Raw genomic sequence first — 21,830 nt, 5'->3', positions numbered from 1 at the left:
TTTTTTTTTTTTTTTTTTTTTAAGAGAAGGAGTCTCAATGTTGCCCAGGCCAACTCCTGGGTTCAAACAATCCTCCCACCTTATCCTCGAGTAGCTACGACTATAGGCGCGCACCAACGCACCGAGCTTGAGTTTTTTAAGTGAAGTTAGGTAATGCACATAATTTTTAAAAATGTTATCATTAGATGCTGAGGGGTACAGATTAAAAAGGAAACAGAAAAAGAGCAGCAACAATTTAAGCCTCTGTTCCATCTGGCTATGGGCTTTACTTTTCCTCAAACTGACAATACCTTGTCCCACCTTCTTTCCCGCCCACAGGCTATTTACACCTGTAATATCTCCTCTTCCTCAGGTTTCTTCAAGGTGTACTTAACATTTCATTTATACTTCTCCTGTCTACTTCAGGCCTCCTTTGAAAGTACTTTCAGGAATGGCATTGAAACTGGGGCCTATTTTACTGCTGAACTCTAGGACAAACTCATGAAATCTTGTAGTAGATTTTCCCCCTAAATCTTTGAACACTGTGCACTTCGTGAATTCTTTATGCCTACCTAAAAGACCTATTGGCATGTTCATTGAACAGTGCTTTCATCTATCCATCTTCCTGGGACCCTCGCTTAATGTTTGTTCAAGGAATGCCAATCAAATTAACGAAAATGTCAAAACATATTAACCAAAAATTAATTGCTAAGCAAATAGATTGAAACAACTTCAGAATATCAATTCCAAGGCTTCCCTTCTTTAAAAGGAAATGTGAGTTAAGAACAATCTAATTTAGTTTTTTCTTACATTCATTCTAGTACAGGCATCCAAAAAACAAAACAAAATAGCTTTCCTCAGAAAGGTGCGTTTGACTTTCTCAAAAAGAAGTTATCATATTGATTTCAGTTCATGAGGACAAATAACTTTCTCCATCTTTTTTTTTCTTTTTTTCTTTTTTTTTTTGAGACAGGATCTCACTCTGCTGTCCAGGCTGCAGTGCAGTGGCCCAAACATGGCTCACTGCAGCCTCAACTACCTGGGGTCAAGAGATCCTCCTGCTTCAGCCTCCCAAGTAGCTGCGACCACAGAAGCACACCACCACTTGGGTAATTCTTAAATTTTTGTAGGGACAGGGTCTTGCCACCTTGCCCAGGCTGGTCTAGAACTCCTGGGCCCAAGCGATCCTTCCACCTCAGCCTCCCAAAGTGCTGAGATTACAGGCGTGAGCCACCGCGCCTAGCCCTCCATTTATTTTGTTGATAACAATCTGGAACCTTGATTCCATGAAACCTCTGAGAATCAAAAGAAATGTTATGGTGCCATTCTCCAGGTAAACGCACAGAACCTTAAATTTCTGTAAGCGATTCTAGGGAATTGCTTACGGAATACTCCAGGATCTTCCGTGGAAAATCAATCCACCCCAAGTTAAGAATTCCACTGCTAAATATGAGGTTTGTTTCTATTATTGTTACGTATCTTTTTAAAAAGATAGTTTTTCTTAATGAGGCCTTCAGCTTTGAGATTTAACTAGGGAAGCAGCTTCCCTTTGCAACTAAAACTACTATCTCACAGCCATCCTGACAGCTGACAGAAAATTGAGAATTTCTTACCTCTGAGAAATTAACAGCCAAGGGAATGATTCCGGCCACGTAACATCCCACCAACATAGCCAAAGACAGCAGGCTAATGGAGATGAAATCATCCATTCTGCCCTCCTTTATTCACCCACCACCACTAGACAACGAATTTCCAGTGGTTTTAAAAGGTGCTTGGGTTCTTTAAACAGGTGTGGTGGTTCCAAGAGAGTGGGCTTTCCAGTTCTTCAGGCCTCCCCACCAGCAGATGTGTTCACGAGGCACCTTCCTCTTGAACGTACCCGGAAACAGACCCTTGTTGCTGATATTAGCACCAGAGAAAGCTTACAGCAATCTAAGGTCCCAGGCTCTGGGTTCTGAGATGCCAGTCATTAGATTCTCGTGCGTTAACAGAGATGGGAAAAGTCAATGGGGAAAATGTGCGAATGATCGATTTCTTCGATTGTCGGAATGAGGGTGGCACAACGTCTTACGCGGCGGCGGGTGACTCAAGCGAACCTGTTCGTTCCCTAGGCGCCCCTGTCTCCAAGAGGCGGCCCCGAAGGTGATCCGCCCCCCAGGGCAGGAAACCAGCCCACCAGTCCCAGCAAACTCTCCTCTGAGCCTGGGATGAGGAAAGGAGTCCTGCAGGTCTCTAATGATGGGTCCTAGGGGTTCAGCAGCAAAGTTGACACAAAGCTGTCTCTGCCCTATACCCGGTGCTGCCCATGGTACTGCACTCGGCCGGGCCTTGACCCGAAGTCGCCGATACTACAGCTGCCATGGCCGCCAAGTGGCACCTCTTCATTCCATCCAGTTCCGGATTGTCTAACCGCCTCCTCCTTTACAAGGGCACTTCCGGGTTACAACCGACCTCTGGCCCGCGATACTTACGTTGCCGCCATTTTTGAGTAGGGCTAATTAAAGATGTCAGATGTCACTGTCTACACCGGTGATCACTTGAGCCGTATGTTTAATAACGAAAGTACGGAAGACAGCGTCTTGAAAGAAAAAAACTTCTTCCTAAAGCTCGGAAACTTTCCCTTACTTACCTTTTTGCCTTTATCGAAGATGGCCGAAACAGAGTCAGTATCTGCTCTAGCTGCCGGAAGTGACTGTGCCTCTATGATCCAAAAGGCTCTTTTGCGTTGCACTTTCGACGACTTCCGGCGGCTCCTCTCGCGGGGATTGGCTGTTAGCGGCGTTGTGGCTAAGCTCGTGTAACGGCGGCGGTGTCGGCAGCTGCTGCAGCGAGGAGAGTTTGGCGCGATGGTGAGAAAGGCCTCCGCGGCTACCCGAGTCCGAGTCCCCGGCCTCCAGAGCGACCCCAGCCCCATACATTTTCCTCTCCCCACGAGCCCCGTACAGCGCGGCGTGATACTCCCCGCCACTCCAGTTGGTGGATGGATCCTTCTTCCCGCCGCAGAGACGCCAGGCCTGACTCTAGGCCCCGAAGTCCCGGTCCGCCCTGCGGTCGCGCGCCCGGCTGCTCGCTCGGGTCAGGCGTGCCTTGGACCTGAGGATGAGCTCTCTCCCGATTATTACTCGGTAGAGGGAGTCATAGGGATGGTGGTTTTTTTTGTTTGTTTTTTGAGACAGTCTCATTGTATCGCCCAGGCTGGAGTGCAGTGGTTGAACTTGGCTCACTACAACCTCCGCCTCCTGGGTTCAAGCAGTTCTCCTGCCTCAGCTTCCCTAGCTGGAATTACAGGCGCCCACCACCTCGCCCGGCTAATTTTTGTATTTTAGTAGAGACGGGATTTCATCATGTTGGCCAGGCTGGTCTCGAACTCCTGACCTCAAGCAATCTACCCGCCTGGGCCTCCCAAAGTGCTGAGATTACAGGCGTGAGCCACCGGGCCCGGCCGGGGATGGTGCTTTTTCCCTCCAAATGCTCTAGCCTGCTATAGGAACAATGGGCCAGGGTTGTGGAACCTTTTCTCGAAGCTAACACATGCTGCTTACTATACCCAGCATGTGGGCCAGGAGAGGTCGTATTTACTTTGTAGTGTATTTTCTCAGCTTTCGTTTTCCTGTGCTCTGCCTTTTTTTTTTTTTTTTTTTTTTCTATTTCTGAGACCTCTGGGTATGCATGTGGCGCGTCCCTCAGCCCTCGATCCTGTTCTTACCTGTGTTTATATCCTCTTGGGGCTGGAGGCTGAAAAGTAGGCTCAGCTCAGAGACCAGCTCTATTAGAATCCAACGGGGATGATCAGTAAGCTCCAATTCGAAGAAAGTGACCAAAACTGGCTTGAGAGGTGGTATAATCTGTAAAGAATTTGAGCAGAAAAGCAATGCCATTTAAAAATGACCACATTTTAAAAAATGTATCATGTTATGTTCTTAGTGGTTTTTAATCCTTGTTTTTTGGGCAGTAAGTATTGAAAATAGTAAACTTTGCCCAGTGTTCATTTTAAGACTAGATATAAAAGCAGAATGCTGTATAGCTTTTCCATTGTTAGGCTTTCAAATTAGTCCTTTAATTTGCATTAGAATTGGAATACAATTATAGTAGCAGTTGAGATAGCTAGTGTATAGGGCAAGCTCTGTTGCAAGAATGTACGTGGTTTCTACAAAATTATTTTTTCTTAACAAATGACTCATTGAAACTTTTTGAGTAGCTAGCTTACAAAGACTTCTGTGTAACAAATAATCTAATGCTTTCTGTGGCTTTTAAATCGATTTAACAAAGGCTTTGACTGTTCAGGTTATTATAGGTGAGAGTTAATCCTTCGTCTCTTGTCACCAAGTTCCGTTTTTATCTCACACCTTCTCAAACTTTTAGTCAAAGTGATTTAATTCTTGATGGAGAGAGAAGAGTATGATAACCCTTTGTTTTGCATGTCATGTTAAATGTACTGTTTTTCCATTGTTTATTCAGCTATTTCAGTTCCAATATGATGTTTAAAAATTCTGATCATTTTGGCCGGGCGCAGTGGCTCACGCCTGTAATCCCAGCACTTTGGGAGGCCGAGGCGGGCAGATCACCTGAGGTCAGGAGTTCGAGACCAGCTTGACCAACGTGGAGAAATCCCGTCTCTACTAAAAAGACAAAAGTAGCGAGCGTGGTGGCAAATGCCTGTAATCCCAGCTACTTGGGAGGCTGAAGCTGAAGATTCTCTTGAACCTGGGAAGCGGAGGTTGTGGTGAGCTCAGATCGCGCCATTGCACTCCAACCTGGGCAACAAGAACAAAACTCTGTCTCAAAAAAAAAAAAAAAAAATTAAGTTCATTCCAAAACAGTTTAGGGTTCCTGTTAGGAAATTTTGTTTGCTGGTTTTGGCTGAAAATACTAGTACAGCAGAAGAGAAGGAAAAAAGTGAATAGTTTGATTTAGGACTGGGTTTACAGTGGAGTTGCATCATACTTGCATTTAATTAATCAACCTTACACGGGTAGCAAAAAATTGGATGGGTTATATTTACAATAGACCAGTGAATTCTCAGCTGGATGAGATTTTTTGCTCCCTAAGGGACATTTGTAACAAAGAATCAGCCAGCTCAAAATGTCATAGAGCCCAGGTTGAGAAACACTGAGATTGACTTGTTAGTGACTGAACGCTAACAAAAACATGTTCCCCAGTGAGCATGAAGTGGAAGACAAGTCTGCTATTTTTCTGGCATATTTCACATTTCTTGTAGTGTGATAACCTAACATTCTGTGTGATTCTAATACGTGGTTTTGGTATGAGAAAGCCCAGTAACGCAAGTCATCTACCAGGTGAATAGTTTAATGGATTTTTTTTTTTTTTTTTTTTTTTTTTTTTTTTTTTTTTTTTGAGACAGAGTCTCGCTCTGTCGCCCAGGCTGGAGTGCAGTGGCGCGATCTCGGCTCACTGCAAGCTCCGCCTCCCGGGTTTACGCCATTCTCCTGCCTCAGCCTCCCGAGTAGCTGGGACTACAGGCGACTGCCATCTCGCCTGGCTAGTTTTTTGTATTTTTTTTTAGTAGAGACGGAGTTTCACCGTGTAGGCCAGGATGGTCTCGATCTCCTGACCTCGTGATCCACCCGTCTCGGCCTCCCAGAGTGCTGGGATTATAGGCTTGAGCCACTGCGCCCGGCCAGTTTAATGGATTTTTAAGGGTAATTCTTACAATGTGTTTATATTGCTAGTTTATCTACTGCTTTAATGTTAAGTCTAACCCCTGGATAAAATGTGACTTTGTTCTTATGCTAAGGTTGGAAAAAAAAACTTAAATTGAAACCATGCTTGTAATTATTTTACTATTTCCCCTTTTGTTTCCTTTCATCAGCCCATCTGAGTTTTTATTAATGACTTAAGAGCATTAAAGATGGAAAGTGACCACTGGAGACAGAAAACCTAAGCAGGTTTATAATTTAGTTGGGAAGAAAAGATACAAAAGAAAGGAAGGCAAGGTAGCTTATACTGATAACTTGTAGGCAGTAAATAAACAGTAGGACTGGGAGACTTAGGGAGACCTTACAGCAGAGTTGTGAATCCAGCTAGATCCTACACTTGGACTAAGACATAAATATTTTTGTGGGAAAAGTATCCTAATTACTTTTTTTTTTTAGAGATAGGGTCTCACTCTTTGATGCAATGGTGTGATCATGGTGCATTGCAGTCTCAGCCTCCTGGGCTCAAGGAATCCTCCTGCCTTAGACTTCCAAAGTGCTGGGACTACAAGCGTGCACCCAGGAAATTTTTTTTTTTTTTTTTTTTTTTTTTTAGAGACAGGGTCTTGCTATGTTGCCCAGGCTGGTCTCAGGCTTCTGGCCTCAAGTGATTTTCCCACCTCAGCCTCCCAGAGGATGAGGATTACAGGCATGGGAATGCCATGCCTGGCCTCTCATTACATTTTAATAACTAGCAATCATTATTGCATTACAAATGGGGATTTTTAAAATCATACTATGAATTTCTCAAATAGAAACTCATATTGAAATCATGTTTTCCCCCTGCAGTCTCACACCATTTTGCTGGTACAGCCTACTAAGAGGCCAGAAGGGAGAACTTATGCTGACTACGAATCTGTGAATGAATGCATGGAAGGTGAGTTTAACACTAATCAAGGAGTAGAAAAATGTCTCATTTAGGAACTGGGTTTTCCCCCACCAAATTTCTTTTTTTTTTTTTTTAATAATCCATCCACCCCAGGCCCTGCCTTTTAATCAAGAGGTAGAAAAATGTCTCATTTAGGAACTGGGTTTTCCCCCTCCAGATTTCTTTTTTTTTTTTTAATAGTCCATTCACCCCAGGCCCTACCTTTATCACTTCCAACCCTCCAAACTTCTTGAATTGCTAATTTTAGGCGGGAAAGCAGATATTTAGGATGGACTATAATTAGTGAACATTCTATTTATTTGTTTGTTTGTTTATTTATCATTTGAGACAGTCTTGCTCTGTCACCCAGACTGGAGTGCAGTAATGTGATCTCGTCTCATGCAACCTCCGCCCCCCAGGTTCAAGAGATTCTTGTGCCTCAGCCTCCCTAGTTGCTGGGACTACAGGCATGGGCCACCACAGCCAGCTAATTTTTTATGTATTTAGTAGAGACGGGGTTTCACCATGTTGGCCCGGCTGGTCTCAAACTCCTGACCTCAAGTGATCCACCAGTCTTGGCCTGTTGAACATTTTAAACATTAATTATGTATGTACTATCCTCCTTGCTGCAAGTATTGGGTGTTTGTTTTGTTTTTTTAAACTAATGTATATAATGAATGACTTTCCAGAGCCACTTGTTGTTTTATAAATATTCTGTTATTATTTGTCACATGTTATTTTGTTATAGTATGGAAATACTTTACAGGTATCCCTTATATATTCTGGTTAAACTCAAGCACTGTAGACTTGCGTGTCTGTTTTTAATAGGTTGTTTTAATAGATTTAAGGGATACAAGTGCAGTCTTATATAGATATATTGCGTAGGAGTAAAATCTGGGCCTTTTTTTTTTTTTCCTTAAGAGACAGGGTCTTGCTTTGTCACCCAGGCTGGGGTGCAGTGGTGATCATGGCTTATTGCAGCCTCAGTTTCTTGGGCTCAAGCAGTCCTCCTGCCTCAGCCTCCCAAATAGCTGGGACTACAGGCACCTGCTGCCACACCTGGCTAATTTTTTGTTTCTTTTTTTTATGGAGATGGGGTCACTGTGTTGTACATGTTGGTCTCAGACTTCTAGCCTCAAGCAGTTCTCCTGCCTTAGCCACCCAAAGTTCTGGGATTACAAGCGTGAGCCACCGCGTCCAACCAAGTCTGGGCTTTTAGTGTAACCATCACCTGGTGTACATTGTACGCAGTAGTGATTTTTCATCCCTCACCTTTCTTCCACCTTTTGTAGTCTCCAGTGTCAGTTATTCCACTCTGTCTGTCCATGTGCACACATTATTTAGCCTCCACTAATAAGAGAACGTTATATGTTTGACTTTCTGAGTTACTTCACTTGAGATAATGACCTCCAGTTCCATCCATGTTGTTACAAAGACATGGTTTTATTTTTTTAATAGCTGAGTAGTAATCCATGGTATGTATATGTATGCATACTCATACACCACGTTTCCTTTATCTAGTCATCCATTGATGGACACTTAGGTGATTCCATGACTTTGCTGTTGTGTGTAGTACTGCAGTAAACATATGAGTGAAGGTATCTTTGTTTCTTTTTGTTTTTTCAGACAGTCTCATTGTGTCACCCAGGCTGGAGTGCAGTGGTGCAGTCTCAGCTCATTGCAACTTCTGCCTCCTGGGTTCAAATGATTCTCCTTCCTCAGCCTCCTGAGTAGCTGGGACTACAGGTGTGTGCCACCACACCCAGCTAATTTTTGTATTTTTAGTAAAGACAGGGTTTCACCATGTTGACCAGGCTGGTTCCGAACTCCTGACCTCAAGTGATCCACCCACCTCAGCCTCCCAAAGTGTTGGGATTACAGGCGTGAGCCACCACTCCCGGCTGTCTACTCTAATTCTTAAAGAAGAACATGGCATTTTTTCTTCATCTCTTTTCAGATCCATTTCTCTACTGACATTTCTGCCTGCTATTGATGTAGATTTTGTATGCAAACTCTCTTAGCAAATTGTTTCCTAACCTGTATTACCATGTTCGGTCTTTGATTCTGCAATACTCTTTATTAACTTTTGCTGATTTTAGGAAAGTCTAACTTAAAAAAAATTTAATGTACTTTATTTCTCAGGGCAGTTTCAGGGTTGTAGAAAAATTGAACAGAAACTCCAGTTTTCCCATATTACTCTCTTTCTTCACCCCTACACGATTTCCCCTATTTTTAACGAATCTCTGTGGTATGGTACATTTGTAACAGTGATGAACCAGTATTCATTACTGATACGTTATCACTAAGTAAAGTTCGTAGTTTATACTAGGTTTCATTCTTTATATCCTACATTTCTGTGGATTTTCCCAAATGCGCAATGTCGTTTGTCCGCCATTACAGCATCACTCAGAATAGTTTCACTGCCCTGCCCTAAACATTTCTTGTGTTCTACCTATTCATCCCTTCCTACCCCACCCTCAACCTCTGGGAACCATTGTTCTTCTCACTGTCTCCATAGTTTTGCCTTTTCCAGAATGTCATATAGTTGGAATCATTATCGTGTGTGGCTTTTTCTTACTGGCTTTTTTGACTTAGTGTGCATTTAAGTTTCCTCCATGTCTTTTCATGACTTGGTAGCTCTTTTTTTCTAAAATTAAAATGGTGATTTATTTCCCATTTAAAAAGCTAAAACAAAAAAGTTAAAATAATTATTAAATAAGTTTTCACATGGTGTGGTTGCCAAATGGTAATTTTATTATTCTATTTTTTTTTTTTTTTTTGGTAGAAAAAAACCTCTGTGGATCGGAGCTTTTTTCTCCTCCCCTCTCACTATTTTTTAAGAGCAGTTAAATACTTTATTTAAGACCATGTTTTTAGAGCAGTTTTAGGTTTATGGGAAAATTGTTTGGAAAGTATAGAGCTCCAGCATACGCCTTCTTTCCTGCCCTTCTTAGTTTCCCCTATTCGTGCATTTTCTATTAGTCTGATTACACTTGTTGCGATTGATGAATTAATATTGATGGATGATTATTAACTAAAGTTCACAGTTTATGTTAGGGTTTACTGTATGTGTTGAACATTCTGTGGGTTTTGACATGTATAATTACATGTATCTACCTTTACTGTATCATACAGAGTAGTTTCACTCCCAAAAATCCCCATTGCCCTACCTATACCTCCTTCCTTGCCACCACCCCAAACCCCTGATCTTTTTACCATCTCTGTAGTTTTGCCTTTTCTGGAATGTCATGTTGGAGTTAGTGGAGTATGAAGCTTTTTCAGATTGGCTGCTTTGACCTAGCAATATGCTTTTTTTTTTTTTTTTTTTTTTAAACTCTGTCACCCAGGCTGGGGTGCTGTGACGCAATCTCAGCTCACTGCAACCTCTGCCTCCCTGGTTCAAGCGATTCTCCTGCCTCAGCCACCCAAATAGCTGGGATTACAGGCCTGCACCACCATGCCTGGCTACCTTTTTTTGTATTTCTTTTTTTTTTATTTATTTTTTTTTTTTGAGACGGAGTCTCGCTATGTCGCCCAGGCTGAAGTGCAGTGGCCGGATCTCAGCTCACTGCAAGCTCCGCCTCCCGGGTTTACGCCATTCTCCTGCCTCAGCCTCCTGAGTAGCTGGGACTACAGGCGCCCGCCACCTCGCCCGGCTAGTTTTTTGTATTTTTTAGTAGAGACGGGGTTTCACCGTGTTAGCCAGGATGGTCTCGATCTCCTGACCTCGTGATCCGCCCGTCTCGGCCTCCCAAAGTGCTGGGATTACAGGCTTGAGCCACCGCGCCCAGCCTTTTTTTTGTATTTTTAGTAGAGACGGGTTTTACTGTTTGGCCAGGCTGGTCTCAATCTCCTGACCTCAAGTGATCCGTCCATCTTGGCCTCCCGAAGTCTGGGGATCACAGGCTTGAGCCCCCACGCCTGGCTGACCTAGCAATATGCTTTTATGGTTCTTACTTTTTGTATGTGTGGCTGTATAGCTCATTTCTTTTTATTGCTGAATAAAATTCCCTTGAATGAATGTACCACAGTTTGGTTATCCATTCACTTATTGAAGAACATCTTGTTTGCTTCTATTTTTTGGCAATTATGAATAAAGCTGCTATAAACATTTATGTGTAGGTTTTTGTGTAGACCTAAGTTTTCAGCTCATTTGGGTAAATACGTAGGAGAGTGATTGCTAGATTATGTGGTACAAGTATGTTTAGCTTTGTAAGAAACTGCCAAACTGTCTTCAGACATGGCAGTACCCTTTTGCATTCCCACTAGCAGTGAATGAGTTTCTGTTCCACATCCTTACCAGCATTTGGTGTTGTCAGTGTTTTAGATTTTAGCCATTCTAAGGTATCTTATTGTTTTAATTTGCAATTCCCTAATGACATATAATGTCATCTTTTCATATGCTTATTTGCTGTCTACATCTTTATTGAGGTATCCACATCTTCTGCCCATTTTTCATTGATTATGGTTGAATTTTAGGAGTTCTTTGTATATTTTTGGACACTAGTCCTTTATCAGATAGATGTTTTATAAAGGTTTTCTCCCAGTTTGCAGTGTCTTCTCACTTTCCTAATAGTGTCTTTTGGAGCCAAAAGTTCTTTATTTTTATAAACTTTAACTTACATATTTTCTTTTGTTGTGCTTTTGGTGTCATATCTAAGAAACCATTGCTTTATCCAAGGTCACAAATATTAATGCCTTTATTTTTTTCTGTGGGTCTTATAGTTTGGGCTCCTACTTTTAAGTCTCTGGTATGTTGTAGGGATGTGTCCAAGTTCATTCTTTCACATGTGACTGTCCACTTGTCTGAGTGTCATTTGTTGAAAAGACTGTTCTTTGTTGAATTGTTTTGGCATGCTAGTCAAAAAGCGGTTGACCATAAATGTGAGGGTTTGTTTCTGGGCTCTCATTTCTGTTCCATTGATCTAGATACCTATCCTCATGCTAATACCATATTGTCTTGATTGCAGTAGTTTCATAGTAAGTTTTGATATCGGGAAGTTTGAATCCTCCATTGTTGTTCTTTTTCAAGATTATTTTGGCTATCTTGGGTCTCCTGCATTTCTGTGTCAAATTTAGGATTAGATTGTTGCCTTCTGCAAAAGCAGCTTGGATTTTTACAGGAATTGTATTGAATCTGTAGATCATTTGGTGGAGTATTGCCATCAGGTCTTCCAACTCATGAACGTGGAATGTCTTTCCGCTTATTAAGCATGGCATGGTGGCTCATACCTGTCATCCCAAGACTTTGGGAGGACAAGGTGAGCAGATTGCTTGAGCCCAGGAGTTTGAGACTAGCCTGGGCAACATGATGAAGCCCCTGCTCTCCGAAAAGTACAAAAATTAGCTTGGCATGGTGGTGCGTACCTGTAGTCCCAGATCCTTGGGAGGACCACGAACTTGAGAGGTTAAGGCTGCAGTGAGCTGTGTAATTGGGCCACTGCACTCCAGCCTGGGCAACAGAATAAGACATTGTCTCAAGGGGAAAAAAAGTCTTTCCATGACATTTTATAGTGTAGAGTGTACACGTTTTGTACTTCTTTTGTTAGGCTTATTTCTAAGAGTTTTATTCTTTTTTATGCTGTTATAAATGGAGTTTTCTTAATGTTATTTTCAGATTTGTTAAGCCATAGAAATAGAATTTATTTTCATATACTCATCGTATATCCTGCAACTTTGCTGTACTCATTTATTAGTTCTAATAGATTTTTATTGTTTCCTTAGGATTTTCTATCTACAAGATAATGTCATCTGCAAATAATGATAGCTGTATTTCTTTCTTTCCAATCTGAAGGCCTGTAATCTCTTTTTCTTGCCTAATTGCCCTGGCTAGAACTTCTAGTACAATGTTGAATATAAGTAGCAACAGTAAATATTCTGGTATTCTTCCTAATCTTAGCAGAAAAGCATCCCGTCTTTTACCATGAAGTATAATGGAGGCTGGGCATGGTGGCTCATGCCTGTAATCCCAGCACTTTGGGAGGCCAACCCGGGTGGATCACCTGAGCTCAGCAGTTTGAGACCAGCCTGGCCAACATGGTGAAACCCCATCTCTACTAAAAATACAAAAATTAGCCGGGCTTGGTGGCGTATATCTGTAATCCCAGCTACTCTGGAGGTTGAGGCTGAGGCAAGAGAATCGCTTGAACCTAGGAGGCGGAGGTTGCAGTGAGCCAAGATTGCTTCATTGCACTCTGGCCTGGGTAACAAGAGTGAAAACTCCATCTCAAAAAAAAAAAAGTATGGTAACTGTGGGTCAATACCTTTTTAAGATATATGAATTTATTTTCCTAGTTTTTGTTTTCTTTCCGTTCAGTAACTCGGGTGATATTCTGTGCCATCACAATGTAGTATGCCAGTAGCAATCAAAAACCCTAAGATAGTGGTTTGGTAGTTCTGTGGTTGAATAGTATTTTTACTAGGAAATTTATAAAGTTAATTTGGAGCTAATACAAGACTTATGTATACAGTATAGGACATATTTTTTCTAGATAACTAGCATTTATGTCACTTATCCATTCATCATAATAGTCTTAAAATAGTTGACAGTGGGAGTAGACTGAAAAGGTATATTCTCCTTTTGTGGGAATAAGAAAGGAGAGTATCAGGCCAGGCGCGATGGCTCACGCCTGTAATCCCAGCCCCTTGGGAGGCTGAGGTGGGCTGATCACCTGAGGTCAGGAGTTCAAGACTAGCCTGGCCAACATGGTGAAACTGCATCTCTACTAAAAATACAAAAAATTAGCTGGGTGTGGTGGCAGGTGCCTGTAATCCCAGCTACTTGAGGGACTGAGGCAGGAGAATCACTTGATCCCAGGAGGCAGAGGTTGCAGTGAGCCAAGATCGCATCATTGCACTCCAGCCTGGGCAACAAGAGCAAAACTCTAAAAAAGAAAAGAAAGGAGAGTATCATTGATTAAAAACTAAATAGATAATGTACTCTGTAGCTAATTATAATTAGTGATGTGGGCTTGTTATTAATGATTTTGCTTATTATCTTTTTTATATTTCAGTACTTACATCCTTGTTCATGTGCTAATGCTTTATATGTATTATTTCAAATAAACTCACAATTCTATGAAGAGGCACTCTTAACTCTGACAGGTGTGGTTCAGGGAATGGAGTTGTTTGTCCTCAGTTTGACAAGGGCAGAGCTGGAACTCAAGTCTGTGTGAATCCGTAGTCCAGGATCTTAAATACACGTTAGGATAATCTCTTTCCTTGTTGCCAATTTTTAAGTTTTAATTTTTTTTTATTTCTTTTTTATTTTTGATCTTTTTGCTCTGTGGCTTTGGGAAGAATTACTGGAAAACCTGTTAAGACCCACAGTGATATTTGTTTGAGCCATCAGATGGCAAGTCTTGAAAGTCCCTTAGCTCCAATGGTTTGAAGTAATCATTTTACTATGAAGACATAAAATAGTTACACCAACATTGTGGTGAATTTCTCGGGTGCCCAGACTGGAGTGCAGTGATGCAATCATGGCTCACTGCAGCCAAGTGATTCTCCCACCTCAGCTTCCCAAGTAGCTGGGACCACAGGCACATGCCATCACGCCTGGCTAATTTTTTAATTTTTGTAGAGATGAGGTCTCCCTATGTTGCCCAGGCAGGCTGGTCTTAAACTGTGAGGCCGCCGCACTTGACCTGGTGAATTTATAAAATAAAAAAGTATTTGCTAGTGGCAGTAATCAAAAGCCATCAGTCGATCATCTTTTCCCCAGCCCAACTTTATTAAAGTAAATATAATATCAACATATAGCACTGCTCATATCTAGAAGTGTATACGATTTAAGATTTTGCTTTTTTTCCTATCCTTTCTTAGGTGTTTGTAAAATGTATGAAGAACATCTGAAAAGAATGAATCCCAACAGTCCCTCTATCACATATGACATCAGTCAGTTGTTTGATTTCATCGATGATCTGGCAGACCTCAGCTGCCTGGTGTAAGTATTAGCCAACATGTCTGTTATCTTGTATTTTCTATTGTTTTTCTGTCTCTTTGAGGTGATTTATGATATTGGGAGATAACTATGTGCCTGACACTGATCTTTGCATTTGCATAGTATATAGTAATTAATATTTCTCTTACAGAAATAAGAGATTGGCAACATAAAGCCAAAGGCACAGAAAAAAAGAATTTTGCTAATTGATGTAGTTAGTATCCAGTAAGGATCCTAATTAAGAAGTTCCATGTCCCTGTTCTTTGTTCCTTATACCTATTTTTTTTTTCCTTTACAGTCTTTGTCCTAAAGCCATTGGTTTTGGATTAAAACTAAGATTATCTTTTTTTCATGACATTTCAAAAACTTAAATATGTGTAGGGCTGAAATTGAATTTAATTTCAATCCTACCCTGTGTAAATATATATTTTTTGGTATGTAATAATGAGATTTTTTAGCATAGTTGTTATAGTTTGTATTGATAATCTGCTTCTGACAACTGCTAACAAGTAGCATAAAGTATTACTATAGACTTACCTAATCTTTTTTACATTAGTGAACAGAAATTGAGTGTAAATACAGCTCATTTAACTAGCACCTTATGATACAATACTCAATCATCAGATACTTGAATACTTATTACATGCCAGGTGCTGTGCTAGAAGTTGAAAGAGCAGTGATGAGAAATATACAAGTCTTACTCATAGGCACTTCCTGGATCACCACTGGAGCCAATCCTGGAATGTGGCTACACCATGCTGTCTCCCCAAAAGGTTCCAAAACATGCATTTCCTTGGAATGTTTGAGTTTTGTTTTCTGTACTTCTTCATTGTGTTCCAGTTGTAGCCATTTCGCTTTGGTCACTCAGAACATTCAAATGAATGTTGCATGGTACTTTAAGCCATGCAGGCATCTATAAGAAAAACATACCAGACAGAGGGAATGGTGGACAGCTTGTGTAGAAGTCCTGAAGTACAGGTGCCTGGCATGTTTGAAGTCATTAAGGAAGCCTTTGAGGCTGCAGAGGAATGAGTGAGAGAGAGAGTCTTAGGAGATTGGAGGGGTAGGGAGCAATGATATCCTGGAAGCCAATGCAGAAGCGTATCATGTCATCGATAGGTCAGATAAGTAAGGACTGAGAATTTAATTGACCTCTGGATTTCACACTGTGGAAGTCTTTGATGACTTCCAAAACAGTTGTGGTAAAGTGCCGGGAGTAAAAATGCTTACAGATTTCAGTGTATGGAAGGGAATGAAAAGAGAGGATTTATAGGTGGCTATTACAGGCTTGCTTTTTTTTTTTTTAAAGAATTTTGCTTGAAAGAACAGAAAAATAGGGTTGTAGCTGGAGAAGGAAATTGGTTTTTTTAAGGTGGGAAAAGTAATGGTAAGTTTGCAGGCTGATGGGATGATCTACTAGAGAAGGAGAAACTGATAGCTCAGATTGGCTCTTGGACAGTTCATTCGTGAAAAAGGGAGGACAGGCAAATTTGGGAGCTGGGGGGCATTATCTTCTGTATGCTTCAGTTATCTCAGAAAGATAGGGAGCAAGGACACCATTTGAAACAGTTGTTACAGGTTTGTGGAAAAGTAAGAAATAAGCTAGGAAGGTGAAAGAAGTAGCAAACTGCAGTTAATTCAGGGATGTATTAAGTGTCCTCCAACGTACCTATCTGATAATGATTTAAAGTGGAATCAGTCATTGTGATCATGGGACTTTATCCTAGTCTCTTTCACCTGGATGGTTACAGGTGAGGAGTAGGTAGAGAGTAAAGATGTTGCTAAAGGTTGAGGGCATATATGAGGATAACAGCAAGGACTGAATGACCATGAGCTTTAATTGGGTGTGTAGGAGCAGGTGCTGGAAACAGAGGTAGATAAGTTAATTTTAGGTCCCACTGGATCAAGGATTGCTCACATTAGAGTGTTAGGAAGTGGTGGTCAGAGAATGACATGCTTGAAATTAGGAAATTGAAGTTGTTAGTAATGACAAGGTCTAGGTATCTGGCCAAGAGAGGGTAGGAGATGAGATCATTAGAGGAAAAGAGTTCATGGAATTGGGAGGCCTAGGTGTTGACAGAACCATCCACTGGATATGAAATTACCAATAATGTGTATATTAATTGATAGAATTTAAGAACAAGTTGCTTTGTTTTTGTTCACTGCTGCATCTCTGGTACATAATTAGGGCTGAGTAAATATTGATTATATAAATGCACGTCATTCATGATGTTGTTTGAGGCATAGCTTTCTAAAATTATTGATAATTTTCTATTTCCCTTATTTATATTACAGAGCTATATTCTGCATTGATTAAAAATTAATGGTTGTCGTTATGGTTTTATAAAACAACCTTACTGAAACATTCACGATCTAATCCTGATGCTTTTGGGATGTCGTACTTACTCCCAGTAAGTGGGAAGTAAACTTGAAACGAAGGATCATGTTTTACTCGTCTTGGGAGGCTGTGGTTAAGAGCTAGCTGGAATGGAGAATTAGACATAGCTGGGTTTGAATCCTGTCTCCACCATTTGCTAGCTCCCTTTGACAAGGCCACTTGGTATTGCTAAACTTCAGTTTGCTCATTTGTGAAATTGAGACAAATCTAGTTCACAAGACTCGTTGTGAGGATCAAGTGCTTGCTGAGTACAGCATTATTAGACCCGCAACTCCCTTTTCAACTAGATCGAAGAAGTCAGGATAGAGTTTTATTTTTAATTACAAGCATGTTTTTTAAATTTGCCAGGAGTAGAATGATACGAATTTTAATTTCTACAAGTGAGATAAATTATAAATTTCAAGTGAGATTTAAAAGGTGTTCAGGTTTTTTCAACAGTATGAAAATTGAACAGAGTAAAACAGTTATAAGTAACATGTTAATAACATAAAAGTATGTCATTAATGACAGAATATAAGTTTTCTAACTTTGTACTAGACTTTATAAAAAGAAAAATTTAGAGACAAGGTCTTGCTATGTTACCCAGGCTGGTCTCAAACTCCTGGGCTCAAGTGATCCTGCTCCCTCAGCCTCCCCAAGGGGTGAGATTACAGGCATGAACAACTGTGCCTGGCTGCATTAGACTTTAAAATGTAAACTAGAAACCATATCTAGCACACTGAACTGATTTTTAATACAGTATTTGCTATATTAAAGCAAAATAGGGGGGAAGCTTTATTACCTAGATAATTCTTCCCACCTACAGTCATTCCAGAAATAATAGAAGAGAGGTTAATGATAATTTATGACTTTTAATAGTTTCAGAGAGACTGTTAAAAACCATAAATTATCATAGCTTGAAAACCTGTAACTATTTATGTTTGTTTCTAATGTTGAAAACTTTTGGCCTCTGAAAACTTTCAGAATCAAATTTAGGACTTAAAACTATTTTCCCAGGTGACTTTGGTTATGTCCTTTTTGTTATTTGAATGTTCAGGAGAAATCAGGTATTGTTTCCAAAGAGGTCACCCACTGCCACAGCACATCCTGTAACAGCACGTCCTCTCCTCTGTTTCATCAAGGACTGAGATTTGGGCTGTTACTCCTCAGACCAGAGACTGGGTCCATTTTTGGTTTGTAGATGGTTGTGTGCTCATTGCTTTTATTAAATTTACATGGCAGTGACATAGAACTTTTTTTAAGTAATTTTTTTTAAACAGTTTGTGTGGAAATGGAATAAATAAGAATCTACTTTGTAACATGACTAAACCCAGAGCAAGCTGACCATGTATTAATAATAAAATGTAGGCATGGAAAATTTGTATTTTGTATACTTAAAGTCAGAGTCAAAATTTTTCAGTTTTCTGATCTGTACGTTTCTTAAAAGAGCTTTTTGTAAGATGAAAATAATATCCTTTTGATGATGCAGTATTTTCTTGTTTGCTTAGAGACAACATTTTCACCGTCAGTTATTATAATGACGAGAGGTATTCCTGATCAATAAGAGAAGTTGGTATCACTGAAGACGCTGCTGATTTCACTGCCCAGACCCGCAGCCTCTGTTCCTATATAAACTTACATTCATTGACCATAACAATAGGTTAAAAGATTCATCTGTGCCAATGACTACGCATTTTATTAAAGTATTTAACATTTAATTGTCTCATTTTCCAGTACCGGTTCACAGCCATCAACCACACAGCTTTCCATAAAGAAGGCATTATTACTTTTTTTTTTTTTGGAGATAAGAGTCTCGCTGGAGTGCAGTGGTACCATGTCAGCTCACTGCAACCTCCGCCTCCCGGGTTCAAGCCATTGTCCTGCCTCAGCCTCCCGAATAGCTGGGACTACAGGTGCACGCCACCATGCCCAGCTAATTTTTGTATTTTTGTTTAGTAGAGATGGGGTTTCACAATGTTGGCCAGGATGGTCTTGACCTCTTGACATTGTGACCCGCCAGCTTTGGCCTCCCAACGTGCTGGGATTACAGGCATGAGCCGCTGGCACCCAGCCTACTATTTGATGAGTTGGAAAATTGCATGCAAGTTGATGGATTCCTAAATGTTCACGAACCAGAGTGATTTTTGTTGGGGGGGAATGGTATAAACAAAGCCTGTCCCACCCAGATACGATAATTGTGAGAAATTTTATTCCTTTTTAAGTTCTTTTCCAGTGTTAATATAAACATTATAGTCTCTTCTGCCACATTTTGCAGTAGACTAGCTTAGAGCTTATTTAATTAGGAGCATGGACAGAGTTTTCAGAAAAAATTACATTTTATAATTTTTTAATTTGGTTAAGCATTTTTAAAAATGAGAATCTTATACATTTTTAATAAACCAGATTGTGACCATACTGTTCAGAGGAAGAATATGATGTTAATTGTATAAAGCATTGCTACTTTGGAATTTATTTCCTTTGTCAAAAATTGTAGTTTAGGTTTCTAACTTAGTGATTAACAGTGAGGACTCTGGAGTCAGGAGTATTTAAAATCTACCTCCAGTCCAGCATTACCTAGCGAATAAGTTGCTTCACTTTTAAAGCCTTGGTTTCTCATTTATGAGAAAGGGGGCCAGGTGCAGTGGCTCACGTCTGTAATCCTAGCACTTTGGGAGGCCGAGGCGGCTGGATCACTTGAGGTCAGGAGTTCAAGACCAGCCTGGCCAACATAGTGAAACCTCGTCTACTAAAAATACAAAAAATTAGCCAGACGTGGTGGCACACGCCTGTAGTCTTACCTACTCAGGAGGCTGAGGCAGGAGAATCATGAAAACCCAGGTGGCAGAGGTTGCAGTGAGCCAAGATGGCACCACTGCCCTCCAGACTGAGTGACATGACAGAGTGAGACTCTGTCTCAAAAAAAAGGAGGTGGGCGGGGAGCAGGGATAATTGTACCCACTTACAGGGTTGTAAAAATGAGTTAATTCAGGTAAGAATTTAAAGCAAAACCCAGTACTCTGTGACATCTTACTAGATACTACTCACAGTCCCATTGGAGTTTTACTGCTAATGCCAGTCTGTGTACTCCTTACCCTTCTGATTAGAGATATTTTGGAGCTTACTATGTCTTCTGATAATTCTCCATAGGCCTCTAGCATTATTTATTTTAAAAAGCAAATCCTAAAATATAGGTTTAAGATTTCCTTAATGCTTTACAGGGGGAGGGAAATCAGCAAGAAATCTTTGTTGCCAGTACATGTTTTTTAAAGGTTTTTTTAGTTAACTCGGAATAAACTTTGTGAATCTAAAGTTTGTTCTAGTGTTTTTTGTTTTTTTGTTTGTTTTTGTTTTTGTTTTTTTGAGATGGAGTCTCACTTGTGGGAGTGCAATGGCATGATCTCGGCTCACTGTAACCTCCACCAGTTGAAGCAATTCTCTTGCCTCAGCCTCCCGTGTAGCCAGGACTACAGACGCGTGCCACCATGCCCAGCTAATTTTTGTATTTTAGTAGAGACAAGGTTTTACTGTGTTGGCCAGGCTGATCTTGAACTTCTGACCTCAAGTGATCCAGCCGTCTCAGCGTCCCAAAGTGCTGGGATTACAGGCATGAGCCACTGTGCCTGGCCAATTTTTTTGTTGTTGTTTTTTAATCACTAAAAGAACCATAAAAATAGAAACTATGTAGGAGACAGAACACATGGTTTCTGGTCATACTCTGTGAAGAAGTAGATATGTAACATATTGGGCGTTTAGCTTAAAAGTTCTAAGTCATATTTTCTTTTTCCACTATAAGATTGTACTAGGTGATACAAAGTTCATGTCACTTAAAATTCAACAGCTGTGGAAGTAGCTCCTTCAACTTTTCATTAAGTTCATTTTTGGAAATGTGCACATCTGTGCCATCATTGGGCCGTTATACTTTGGGGATTTAAACACCTGACAGTGATTGACCACTGTGACTTTGCTTATTCTTTTTCTCTCCTCAGTTACCGAGCTGATACCCAGACATACCAGCCTTATAACAAAGACTGGATTAAAGAGAAGATCTACGTGCTCCTTCGTCGGCAGGCCCAACAGGCTGGGAAATAATTGTGTTGGAAGCATTGCGGGGGGTTGGGGTGGGCTTGGAACACAGGTGTGTACAGCGTGCTGTAGTGGAAGTTTTGTATCATAGTAATCCTGTTTCCACTTTGTTATACTCTAGCCAAGATTGACTGTATTGGATGAAATGTGAGGATCTTGTTCAATCGGAAACCCCCGTTACCCCTCTTTTTTTCTTTTCTTTTCTTTTTTTTTTTTTACTTAAACATTTTTATGATGATTTAGATGAAAATTGTTCTTCGTCAGTTAATGTTGGTTCCAGTCCTTCAACTGTTCATATCTACTTTATAACATTCATGTACTAACCCTTCTTCAAGATGGGGTGGGGGGTGGAAATGCAGTTTAGCCATGTCCTCAAGATAAAGTCTTGGTAAAAATAAATAAATGTCCTTTAGTTATATTTTCTCCCTGAGTGCTTTTTTTTTTTGTCTTTGAACATTGAATTTTCTTGCAAAGCATTTTTTCATTGTAAGTTTAAAAACCAATAGCTGTTACACAAAGAATTTGAGGAAAGTTTAAGTAGTGTGCAACACATTTTGCTGTGATTTATGTGAAGCCAATACACTTTTACCTCACTTTTCCAGCATAATTAAAGGAATCTTAATTATAGCTCCAAGGTTTGTACCTACTATTGACGCAAACATTATAAATGACTTTCTGGTGATATAGCTTGTCTGCAACAACAGCAGACATGAACTTCTTAGTGTTAATCAAATCAAGTACTCTTTCTAGGAGGTCTTTGTGCCCTTTTCAGAGCCTTTAGTTGGATACTAGTTACCCACTACTGTAGGGAAGCTGTAAGGGCAAGGGAAAAACCACAAAAAAGTATAAGATAGTCTTGTCTCTTTT

General features: G+C 40.5%; 2 protein-coding genes across 4 annotated transcripts in view; one reads left to right on the top strand and one right to left on the bottom strand.

The window, feature by feature from the left end:
- The window catches only part of SLC39A9 (solute carrier family 39 member 9), a 67,501-nt gene extending 64,393 nt beyond the window's left edge, over nucleotides 1–3,108 (bottom strand). For 2 of the 3 annotated variants that reach the window (XR_001886813.1, XM_017878637.1), the window contains exon 1: nucleotides 2,609–3,108. Coding sequence is in view for 2 of the 3 variants with exons in the window: in XM_017878637.1 (XP_017734126.1) it covers nucleotides 2,609–2,893 (285 nt within the window). In the remaining variant the exon portion in view is untranslated. Of the gene's footprint in view, nucleotides 1–1,592; nucleotides 2,382–2,608 lie in introns of those variants that run through there. The other variant, XM_017878638.1, reaches the window with a different exon arrangement.
- ERH (ERH mRNA splicing and mitosis factor) lies at nucleotides 2,432–21,386 on the top strand. The gene is made up of 4 exons (XM_017878640.1): nucleotides 2,432–2,828; nucleotides 6,483–6,570; nucleotides 14,386–14,506; nucleotides 20,867–21,386. The coding sequence occupies exons 1-4, from the start codon at nucleotides 2,826–2,828 to the stop codon at nucleotides 20,967–20,969; spliced, it is 315 nt and encodes a 104-aa protein (XP_017734129.1). The 5' UTR covers nucleotides 2,432–2,825; the 3' UTR covers nucleotides 20,970–21,386.
- Nucleotides 21,387–21,830: the final 444 nt, after the last annotated feature.

The sequence above is a fragment of the Rhinopithecus bieti genome, unplaced genomic scaffold, assembly GCF_001698545.2.
Source record: "Rhinopithecus bieti isolate Rb0 unplaced genomic scaffold, ASM169854v2 scaffold_11252, whole genome shotgun sequence".
NCBI lineage: Eukaryota > Metazoa > Chordata > Mammalia > Primates > Cercopithecidae > Rhinopithecus > Rhinopithecus bieti.
This window is presented reverse-complemented; position numbering and strand designations above follow the sequence as displayed.

Bases quoted from the DNA above. Each gene is read 5' to 3' on its own strand.
- ERH (XM_017878640.1), top strand. The intron at 6,571-14,385 runs GTGAGTTTAACA...ATCCTTTCTTAG, and splicing joins TGTGAATGAATGCATGGAAG to GTGTTTGTAAAATGTATGAA. The intron at 14,507-20,866 runs GTAAGTATTAGC...TTCTCTCCTCAG, and splicing joins GCAGACCTCAGCTGCCTGGT to TTACCGAGCTGATACCCAGA.